A 12,223-nucleotide genomic window follows, 5' to 3' on the forward strand; every position below is an offset into this window, starting at 1 on the left:
GCAGATATCTCTATATTTGCTGAAATCTGTGTCATAAAATAAATGTGTACCTAGAGAGTTTCTGAAGGTGAAAGAGTCCAAATAAACTTCAACATTTTATTGCACCTCTCTTTCATGGAAATTCAAGAATGCTAGCAGGCAATGTTAAGCTGTATATAATATGATTTCATTACATTCAAACACTGTGTCTAGTGGTAGATATTGCCACCAGGAATATGATAGAGCCACTGGAAGACTGAGGGAGCATCTGTGTCATTTCTCATAATCATGACAGCAAGCGGAAGAACGTTCACAGGCGTATCAGGAAACAAATGGGGGTTTTGTTTGCTTCGGGGATGTCTTCTCAAATAAGAGAACATTATTATCTCTTAGAACGTTGAGTTACTATGAGCAGCTTGCTGTGAGACTCCTCCTTGGTTTTGTATTCAGTGGTATGTGTATTAGCTTTCTCCACTGAAATGTTCTGCCTGTTCATGTTTGTAAGCCTTTTTTTTTTTTTTTTTTTCTTTTTCTGGTAGCATTTGTTCACTTGGTATAGTTCTAATTGTATGTCTATGTATACAATAATGTAATAGCAGACAGAGTTCATGCTTCCAAAAGCATGTCACCTTTCTATAGCTGTATTGCAGCTATAGTGGTCTAATAAAAATATGAACTCTCTCCATAATGCTTGTCTCTCTAATACAATGTGTCAGTGACTATATTTCTGCTAGAACCACTAACAGTGAAGAGGGAAAACATTGTCCAACTTCTTGATATTTGTTGATGCCTTTTATTTTGCTCATTTCTAAAGTCTGGTGTTGTATGAGTATTGGTCTAAATCTAGTTTAATGCAATAATATTTTTTTGCTTTTGAAGGTGTCATGTTCTCTTGTGTTAGGCCTGAGATCAAAGCCTTTCTGAGCTAAATCCATTCTGATATAGATTTTACTACTAAACGTATGAGCAAGGTGCATGTGTTTTATTTCAATAATACACTTGCTGTGTAACACTTTATTCATTTGTGAAATGTATTTTACATCTTCTAAGTTGTTTTCTAAATATAAATACAAAGTGAAGTGATTTGAAAGTCATCCATCGGTGGGGAAACCATAGACCAGCCACTTTCTAGATTCCTTTGACTATACAAAGGACTTCTTTCAGTTGTCTACACATAGCCACATAGTGACACATCAGATGCCCCGGTATCTTCCATCTAGCTTCCACTCAAGAGGGACATGGTCATGTAATTCACAAATTGGCAACTATATTAAGATGCTTTAATCACGAACTGAGTCTCTTCCTAGCTGGGAGAAGAGCATTTTACTGTTTAATGAGATAAGGGATTGTAAACAGCACCCTGTTTAGTGGAGGTAGCTCCTGATCTTCTGAACTTACATTTGGCAGATGTTGTTCAGAAGAAATGAGACAGCCTCTAGTATAGTGCAGTAAGTGCTAAAACTTTACAGGCAGAGTTACAAGAGGCATTGGAGAGGGAAAGTGTGAATCACCAAATGATTCAAGAATAAGATGGGTTATAAAAGCTGTATAAGAAAGAGGTACTCTCCAATGACATTTGCTGGAGAGATCCTGACAGCTTGCCTCAGGAAAGCATTGACAGCAGACTGACTAAGTGGAGGAAGAGAGAGACTTCTAGAATTTGATTTCCATATGAAGAGATGCAAGCTTTCCTCATCTATAGCTTTGCAAGTATTTGTAGCAATGCTGTTTGTTTTCAATGCTGTAAATATTTGTGGTTTACTATCACTTGTCTTGATTTAAAAGTGATTTTAGTGTGGCAGGCATAACATCAAAGCATGCTTTACACAAGGTAGTACTAAGTGCTTCCTCCTACCCTCCAGCTTTCTTCCTCTTGAGCTTGGGCATTTGTTCACAAGAAAGGACCCATATCTCCTGCTTCAAATAGTTTTGGCTGACCCAGAATGCAACTGTCAGGATGTCATAACCAGTCTTTTCTGCTCTCTGGTTATATCCTTTAACAACATGTAACATAATAGTAGAAGTACAGTTAACCATGAACAACCAAAAAAAATTAACTATCATCTGCCAGAAACTCGGTGGATTAGAATTAAGATAGCTGTGATTTCTCTCTCCTATATTTGTATTTCTTGGGGAGTCTGTGACTTTTCTTGAACATGTAGATTCTGCCTCTTGAGCTGGGAAGAAATATTTGATGTATTAATCTAAAAACAGGTGGGAGAGACAAAGAAAATTCTGTGGAACTTCCTTGACATTTTTAGTCAGCTATTTTTGTCCCAACAATACATGCCTTTGTCACCAGCAAGGCAAACTTTTATGCTCTGTTCTCTTTGGTGTTGATATGGCCTTGGATGACAGTCCTTGAGGCAGAACTCTGAATCTTCGGGTGATACAGAGAACAACGTCAAAATGAAGGGATCTCACAGGTACCCAACTTCTATATTGCCCTTGTATTCAAAATTCAGTGAAAAGTATTTTTTGCACTAGGTGAGACATAATTGTTCATGCAGCACGTGGATTGACCTCTGAATTCTTTTGCCTGTGAGTGAACTTCTACTTTAAATGTACAAAGGAAGGAAATTACCTTTATAAACAATGGCAGAAGGAAGTAGTACTTTCTGTTTTATATAAGTTTGGGGTTTTTTTCTAATCTACATTGGTATTATACAGCACACAAGGTAAATATATATTCCGAACTACCAGGGACTCTCTCCAATAAGTGCCATTTTGGGACCTTGAATTCAGTGTGAGATCCTGTTTGTGATATGCAAATCTTGCCAGTTGCAGCTGTGAAACTCAGACTGCTGTGGCTAGCAGAGACCTCAAAAAACTTCTTAGTCATATTCCAACTCTTAGGCATCATACCTAGACTATTTCTGACATGTTTGAACTGCTGTTAAACATTTAATGAAGGAATTCAGTAGCATTTTCAAGTAGCTTGACACTGTTTTGACCATCCTTACAGTCAGAAAGCTTTCTGTATATTCAAGCTGAATCTTCTCCATGCTTCCCTGCAGTTGCCACAGGAAAATAAAAATGGCCATTTCATTTTTCCAGTCTTTTATGTTTTGGTAAACTGTTTTCCTATTCCTTCTTAGCTTTCTCTTTTTTGGACTAGTCAAACCCACCCCTTTCCTCTAGTGTTTCCTGTTGGTTATGTTTTAGAAGTCCCTAATCCATTCTGGTTGCTTTCTCTAAACTATTATCTGTTTGTCTACTCCTTTCTAACAGATTTTTTGGTCAAAGTTTGCATTGTTAAGTGCTTTTCTATTTGCATTTATTTTAAATCAGAACCTTTTCTTCTTTTTTTTTTTTTTTCCTGTATGACCTATCAATTCCCCATGTTGGATTTTCATTTACTAAGGTTAAAAGTTATGTAGTTGGGAAAAACTAAAACCTGTCTTGGTACATATTTTTTATAGGTTGCCTGAAACCACACAATCTTTGTTTTCCCATTATTTTCACTTTCTTGAATACTGGTAGTTTGAACTTGAAACAAAAATGATAAAATTCTGCAAAAGTTACTCTTTTAAAATGTTTGTCTAAAGCTGAAAGCAATTCTGGGTACTTCTTGCAGCATTTCGGGTATCTAAATTTGCTATATTCCTCTTACAGTTATAAACCAGTGTTTAGCCTTGACCACAGGCAAAACAAAAATGCTGTACAAGGTGTGTCTAAGGAAAAAAAGTGTTTTCATGTTGTCACAGTCAAGGCTGAATGTAATTGCATTGGTCCTAACAGGTTTGCATACTATGCAGATAAACATTGGACGCTGATATTTGCCAATGATACTACACTAGGAGGAGCTATGGACTCTCTTGAGGGTAGAGAGGTCTTACAGAGAGATCTGGATAGACTAGAGAGCTGGGCAATCACCAACCCTTTGAAATTTAACAAGAGCATGTGTGGATTCTGCACCTGGGATGGGGTAATCCTGCTTATACATGCAAATTGGGGGACAAGAGGCTGGAGAGCAGCCCTGCAGAAAGACATCTGGGGGTTTGGGTTGATGGCAAGTTGAATATGAGTCAGTAGTGTGCCCTGTCAGCCAAAAGGGCCAACCATGTCCTGGGGTGCATCTATCACAGCATAGCTAGTCGGTCGAGGGAGGTGATTGTCCCACTCTACACTGCACTGGTGCAGCCCCACCTCGAGTACTGCATGAAGTTTTGGGTGCCTCAATATAAGGACATCAGGCTATTAAGAGTGTGTCCAGAGGAGACCGACCAAGATAGTGAAAGGTCTCGAGGGCAGGACTTCCAAGGATCATCTGAGGTCACTTGGTTTGTTTAGCTTGGAGAAGAGAAGGCTGAGGGGTGACCTTATCGCAGTCTACAACTTCCTCAAGGGAAGCAGCAGAGGGGGAGGTGCTGATGCCCTCTGTCTGGTGACGAGCCATAGGACACGAGGAAATGGAGCGAAGCTGCATCAGGGGAAGTTCAGACTGGACATTAGGAAAAGGTTCTTCACTGAGAGGGTGGTCGGTCACTGGAACAGGCTCCCCAGGGAATTGGTCATGGCACCAAGCCTGTCAGAGTTCAAGGAGCATCTGGATGACGCTCTTAGTCATATGGTTTAGTTTTAGGTAGTCCTGCAAGGAATGGGGGGTTGGACTCAATGATCCTTATGGGTCCTTTCCAACTTGAGATATTCTATGATCCTATGATTCTGTGATCCAAGCTTTGGGTTACCAATTGGAGTAAATTTTCTGTCTTTAACTTAGCAATTAGCTGTACAGGCTCAGATGCAGTTTATGGATTTTTATACCTTTATGGATAATTCAAAATTGGTTGATTTCCATGCCTTAAATACTGGGACTTTTTTTCTCCCCTTAAATTAGATGCATCATAAAATAATGAAGTTGATGATTTTCACTCCTTTCTGTTACTGTGTGAAAAAACATCTAGTATGATGGCCAGAGACAGCACATTATGTCCTTGAAAATAACCAGATTATTCTCTTTGTAGAAGACTCATGAGCTTGCTCCGTGGTCAGCAGTATGCACTGGAAGGGCAAAAGGATCCCTACGACTTCAGTAGTCTCTGAGAGGAGGCTCATGTTGCACTGAAGTATGAGGCAGATGCATTTAAAAACCAAAATGCAGCTCTTGCAACCTCTGATTTACCTATGCTGCTTCCAAACAATTAACAAAAAGCACTGTTTTTATACTGAACTCTGTCATTCAAGTCTGCAGCTTTTGATTTGCATCCTAAAACTGATCTACTTTTTCCATTTTTTCATGGAAAAGCTAGTGTCAGTGCCATGGTTTTGGTTGCTGAAAGAGCATAGAAAAAATATATTGGCATGACATGAGAGCCTGGTTATTGACTTCTTACATTGAAGGCTGAGTCAAACTGAGAGAAAGGGCTGGAGCATTCTTTTAAAGTAAATTTGTTTGACTCCATGAGGGAAAATTCTTACTTTATTTTAGGTTAGAGTTCATTCTAAGAAAAACATCACTGGGCTTTTTTCTTTTTTGGTCGTTTGCCCCATCAACAAAACTGAAGTTATTGAATCTTCTAAAGGTTGCTAAGGCTGCTGATGTAGAGGCCCAGCCTAAATGAGGACCACATAACTGAAATACACTGAAAACCTAATGTCAGTATCAAGTGGAAATTTGCATAGATTTCAAATCTGTTTCTGATTACTTTGTTAGTCCTTGTGTTTAAGGAATTTGCAGCCTTCGACAGGCATAGGAGAAAAATGACTGGGCATGATTTCTAGATCATTGAGCAAGAAGGGAACGGTGCATAGAACTGTAATCCTCAGGTGTCTGCATATGGTTTTGCAACACTAGAAGTCTATTTCTGGGAAATACTGACTCTGGAGAAAACTGTCCCCAAATGGTTAAAGCCTGTTTTCTTTCATTTAATTGCATTTTTTCTGTCTTTTTCTCCACAGGTAGCAGCTGCTGGAGGACATCTGAAATTTACAGTCTCCTATGACTTCACAGAGGAAGAAGAGACAGTTCAAATGATGGTTCAATCTGATGTCATCATAGAGGTAAAGTGATAGTATTTTCAGCCACCAAAAAAAAAAAAAAAGAAAGAAAATTTCCTACTGCTTCAGATGTGCAGTGTGAAGCCTGGTGGTTGAGGACACAAAACAGCAGGGTGCATGTAATTTCAGCTAATTTATAGTATCAGAAAATGGACAGACGTTAGAGAACTAAAATCTTCATCATCTCAAGGAACCTCTGGCAATATTGCAGTAGCTTACAAAACTATATTCTTCCTGTTCATCAGGAAGAATGAAGAAATAATTGGTTGTTTCAGGTAACACTTTCACATTCTTTCAGCAGACCTGTTCTTGTGCATCTTGGCATAGTATAAATTTGCTTTTGCTGATGCAAAACCATGACACTAGGTTTTAGCTGAATAAGCTAAACTTTCTTTTGCACTGACTTTCAACTTTATCAGGCAAGCCCATTTCAGGGTTATGAAAGGTAAACGTTATTCCTGATATTTATTATTCTTGTAAAATATATTATTCAGTAAATCCTGTACCCCAACTGGCTACAGATAGAGCTTTTTTTCCTGACATTTTTCATATTTAAATGTCTCTCTCTCATGGCTCTATCTAGGGAGGTGACTTGAGAATCAGCACTCCAAAAGGGGGGATTCACCTGCAGCCTTCTGAAGAGCACACTGAAGAAATTGTGCTGAAACCAGAATCTTTCTCTGTGCATGGCACTGACGTTCCAGTCAGCAGGAGGGAGTTCATGACTATCCTTGCCAATGTGAAGAGGATCCTTATAAGAGCCACATACAGCTATGGGATGAATGCCATCTACAGGTGAATGTGGGAAACGTGTCCGTTTGCTACAGGCAGCTTCTCAAAATACTTGTTTTCTCTCTTCAGAGAGCTAATGTGGAGAGCTAAGCTGATGTAATTTAAAACACACTAATTTATTATCATTAAATCCATGGCATTCCTTTATACTTTCAAACAGTTGTTAGTATTTTTTTCATTTTGGGTAGGCAGGAGGAGGAGAGGCAACAGAAAGAAGCAGCCTTGTAAGAAAATGAAATCACATGGACTATTAAGGCATGAATGACAGTTCTATAAATAAGTTTATTTTTGTGAACACTGTAATTCGCATGTATATGGTAAATCATGGAGTACAGTAATGACATGTTGAAGTAAGAGATGATATATTGCTTATATATTGTTTTCACCATTTAATGAGCATACAGGGCCACATTAACAGTGGACCAGAGAATAATATCCTAAGTCTTTAAGCTGGAAAAGTGGCTCGAGGGGAGTTTTCTATGTTTTTAATCAGTACCACACAGAGAACTGTCTAATCCCAAAGCCTTTCCCTTGATTTATGTCATGCTGCCTGGACTGCTTAAAACCACTGATTTCATGTGAACTCTTCTGAGTCTTCTGATAAAATGAAAGACATGTTATATGGGACGACACAGTTGTTCTGTCTCAGTGGCTGCAGTGTGGTTGAACCTGTAAAGCTCATCTTGCATTTAAAATTTTCCTAAGTGCATGAACAAATACTCCAGGTGGGCTAGAAGACAGCCTCTTTCCTGATATTGTATGATTGCACACTGTCTATACATTAATAGTTAGCTGGCATAAATAATATTATTTAAATTTGCAATGGAATTAATTGCATAGTAGTTTTCTACTCACAAGCCATGAAACCTGAAACATTCTCTAACCTACACATCACTTGATTCAGCAGCATAAGCCAATTTGGAATGGAGGGAGCTGATAGCACATTAGTGATTATTTGCTGAGAGCGTAGATACAGTTTTTGTTACTGTGAAATTTCTTAAGCAATCCAAACATCATTTGAATGCTTAGGTGATTAAAATACATCCTAAATTGAAAGGCAGGTTGTGTCAATAGCATGCAGCTTTCTGATTTGAGCTTTGGCAGTGTACATTTTTTCCCTGCAAAAAGAATTCATGTTTCTTCAGTCTCTTTCTGTGGTTAATTAGTATGTATTACCTCTCTGTAAATCAGTTGGTGAATCATAACTAGCTTGAGTTTGAGCCAAACTGTTTCCGAATTTGCTCATTTGGCCATCAATCTCGCATCTCCTTGCATCCAGTTTGAAAACCTTTCATGGCCCATCACCTTCCCACCTTGGTGTTAGAGGAGAGTCAAACCACCAGGCCAGAGCTCATCACTTATGCACTATGAGCAGACCATGAGGAGCCGTTAATCCACAGCTTACAGCTGAGACCAGTGTGAGCTCAGTGAGCGCTGTTCCTTCACTCTGTTCTCATTCAAATAAAATAAAATAAAATAAAATGTCTGAATTTTCCAAACTAAGGGGGTGCAGGAGCAGTTTTGGGGTGAACAATAGGGGCTTTTATGCTATGCTGTTTTAAAGGAGATATGTATGATTGTTTGGGCCAAAGATCTTACTAAGTATTATGGGAAATGTAAACTTCAGCCATCAGTGGTTTACATATATTTGTGTACTGGCATTTGCACTAGAATGAGAAGGGGAGCTTTCCTACAAAACCGACTTTGGCTAGGCAGTTAAAATCTGTGAAGAAAGTGCATTGCTGGACGTGCACTGGCTCCATCTTGCCTCTACTGTGGGACAGTGCGGGTGGGACAGATCAGATCCCCTCTGGGCAACAACATAGAGCTCAGGTCAGCACACACATGTAGAACTGGCACAGTCTATAGTTCATGCCTTGTAAGTTAAAAGTGGCAGACCTCCCAGTGGCACATTTGGAAGACTAGGCATCACCACCTGCATCCCGGATTACTGCTTTAGCCATTTGGCCCTGTGTGGTGCCTCACTGTGTTGTAGTCTTGTTCATATTCAGCCTTTGGAACATTTTAGTGGTATGTTATAGATAACTTTCCGAAAACATGTCTTGGAAATATTCTTCAAGAAGAGCTCTGGGGCAAACATATAATTTATGCTTTGCAGGTTAGTAGCCACCATCCTCTACATGTAGTGACATTACAGTTAGGAAGGTTAGTCCCTTAAAGACAATGATTTAAAAGGGGGTTAGGGGAAGGGACTGAAGTAATTTTGAAGAGTACCTTTTCTGCTAGAAATGGTACCTCTGTAGCTGTCCCTATGGTGTCTCTTACCAGAGGAGAATGCAGTGGTTACTGTGTTACTGTGATTACCATCAGCATGTCCAGAAGTCTCTGCAAATAGTTTGCTCTCAAGTAAACTATTTTATTTTATTGAGTGCTGTCAGGGTGCTCATTGCAGTTTAGCGTGACAGAAGAGAGGGTATGAAATTCCAGTCACAATTAAATGAATTTAATTTTTTATCTTTGATTTAACTGGAGGAATTGTAGTTTCACCCATCAGAGTGGGATTTACTGGGTGGAGTTAGGTCTTCTCAGAACAGTGCATGCTCCCTGTCCCAATCACACTAGTACCTCCACATACACATGAGGTAGCAGTAACAGCATCTACTGTCATCCAGCCCAGCTTATGATCTGTTGTAGGCATATTGCTGATTTTCAGGGTATGCCTCAGTACTGACTTTTTAATATTCTCTTTGACTTTCACTCATGCTAAAACATACTAGGTGCAAAGTTGCACTCTAAGATCATGCAAAACAACTCTTTTCTCCATATTCTGCCCTTTTAGAACTGCAGGGAAAATGTCCAGAGCCAATGAAGAGGATATTCTTTGTGAAATCTTGGGCTGATTAAGGACTACTGTTGATGGGCTCCAAAGGAAGACATTTTTGCCAAAGAAATAGTGTAGAGCTAAGCCTTAGTAGATAAGTAGATCTGAACTAAGAGGTTTTTTATTGTCTTTTAAACAGGTATGTGTGGTGGACAGATGGATATTCCTCTGAGAGAGTAAAGAGAGTCTGGCAGAGAGACAGAAATATTACAGGGTTGTTAGATCCTGCATGAATGACAATTTCTGCCTCAAAGCATCAGCAGAATTATGCAACATACTAATTAGAGATTGCTGTATTAAGCAACCTGTTCATTTAAATACTGAAAGTTTTCAAAATGGCTAATGAATCCACATGTGTAAGGATCTTCAAGGGTGCTATTATAATCTGTGCTTGAGAAGAGGCCAGAATGGAGACATTGTAAGATTAAGCTACTTTCTTGCAGTCATGTAGAGAGAGGCTTAAAAATTCAATGGAGGTGTCTCCAGGTAGCAAGAGCTTTAACTTAAAGATTCTATTTTTCACCCTTGCTTAGTTTAACCTCCTAGAAACATTAGTTAATCAGTAACACTTACAAGTAGTTACTAAACAATATTAATGCAGTAATGGTGAATTTTACTTGAGCATGTTTTTGAGAACATTTTGGGGGTCATTTTAAGCTTAGAATGTTGTTATTGCACTATGGCATAATTAGGAAGCTTCCTCAAATGAGTGGGCTTTCATTTAGATGATCAAGTAGGATAAAAAATGAGAACACAGAAATGCAGCAATCAATTTGAAAGTGATTACAGCTTCCGGGTTTAAACTGGGATCCTGCTCTAACTTGTCAGATCTTCCAAACTGCTGCAGTGAAGTCCATCTGTGTTGGAAGCAACAGGCCAGGAAAAGAGAGCTCTCGCTTATCATTTTGTTTAATCTAGTATTGTTAGCTTGTGCTTCAAAGAAAGTTTAGTAGCACTGTTTCTTCAGTTTTAATATTCTGAGTGGCCACTGATGGTAAATGTTGTAGACACTCAGACGGGCATCGGAAATTGTGTTACTAAAGATAATGGATTGTTTGCAACCACATATAGAATCAGTGCTAGATGCAAGGAGAGAGGGAAGGAAAGGCTGAGGGTTTTCTTCCATATGCAGAATTGGTTTCAAGACAAATGAGCAACGATTGGGTCAGTACTTCATGTGCCTTATGTAGCTGATGTGATTCAGATGCCTGGCACAGCAGACAGTAAACTATGCTGATACTGCCTGAAACGTCCCCTTCCCTTTTAATCTTGTTTGTTTTTAGAAGTCAACAGTTGCCTGCTGACAGTAACAGTCAGCTTAAATATTTGGTCTCGATGTCGAATTTCAAATTGTTCATGCGTCTCTAGGATCCAGTACCCCATTACTGCCAGCATTATGTATTTTAATGAATGCAGAATGGCATCGAGGAATCAAAATTGCAACATCAAAATGGGAGAAAAAAAAAATCACTGCAGCTTTCTTCACTGAGTAACTGTTAATGCTAAAAACTGTTAAACACATTAAAATCCCATTTAGCAAATAGCAGAACGTAATGAAAATTGGAACAATTCAGTGAATACAAATGTGGGATAATACTGGGTGGATTGTTTCTGTGTGTGTAAGTGCTTCTCTTTGTTCCAAGATCTGTGCTGAGAGGGAACTAGCTGTAGTTCAAAGGATAAATAAAACTTGGCCTTTTACTAGTAATTTGTTCCTTCATTTACAGATTTTTCTTCTTCAATTGTTAGATTTTTTACTGTTAAAGTCATGAGCATTTGATATCTAATATCCTAGAAATTGGTTATCTTATTGTAAGGAAAACTCAAAAGGATGATTGCAAAATAAGCATGCAGCAATGGAGCGAAGGGGAAATATTGAAAAGTGAGAGAGATCTTACTGAAGATCTAGATTGGAACATGCATCCTTCTCTTAAAATAGTTTCAAGAACCTTTTACAGAGGTTCTAGGACCACCAAATTAGGTTCAAGTTTGTAACTGCATAATCCACAATGGTAATCCCTCCAAAGTCCAGTCATATCCCTAGTGATGGTAAAATTTCTGCTTTTCTGAAGCTCCCATCCCAATTTCAGAAATCTTCCCTTTTTTCCCCTTACCTTTCATGTCTGTCTTATTGAGAGTAGCCACAAAATTGAGTGGGAAAATATCCTGTCTTAATCTTTCCTCCAACTGCTGCAGTAACAACAAACTATTTTTCTTGGATGTTTTCTTATCCAAGGTCATTGAAATAATTTTCAGGATTTTTTGGCAGCCAAAAGATAAATGCCTTAGTATGGAGGAAAAAAAAGTTTGTTTTACATTTTCCAAAGAAAACTGATTATTAACAAAATGCATGTCATGATAGAAAGTTATTTTCTGCTGAAAAAGACTTCAGAAGAAGCTTTTCAGGTAGCTCTAGTAATCACTCTGTTAAGATTGCTGGGTGAAAATAGAAGTCATTGAGCCTCTATAATGCCTTAATGTTTCTTCTGACATCTCATAAGAATTGAATCCCCAAATCCCAATTTCTTTCCCCAAATGGATACTGTTGAGGTAAACTACATCTGTTTCGCATATTACCTGTGAGATTATCAAAAGACTTTTTTTGTCTCT

General features: G+C 38.6%; 1 protein-coding gene across 5 annotated transcripts in view; it reads left to right on the top strand.

The window, feature by feature from the left end:
- LAMA2 (laminin subunit alpha 2) overlaps window positions 1-12,223 on the top strand; it is a 385,301-nt gene that overhangs the window by 205,076 nt on the left and 168,002 nt on the right. For all 5 annotated transcript variants that reach the window (XM_052784294.1, XM_052784299.1, XM_052784296.1 and 2 more), the window contains exons 13-14: window positions 5,881-5,982; window positions 6,563-6,774. In XM_052784294.1, coding sequence (XP_052640254.1) covers window positions 5,881-5,982; window positions 6,563-6,774 — 314 coding nt within the window. The remainder of the gene's footprint in view (window positions 1-5,880; window positions 5,983-6,562; window positions 6,775-12,223) is intronic.

Source organism: Harpia harpyja, chromosome 4 (assembly GCF_026419915.1).
Source record: "Harpia harpyja isolate bHarHar1 chromosome 4, bHarHar1 primary haplotype, whole genome shotgun sequence".
NCBI classification, from domain to species: Eukaryota; Metazoa; Chordata; class Aves; order Accipitriformes; family Accipitridae; genus Harpia; species Harpia harpyja.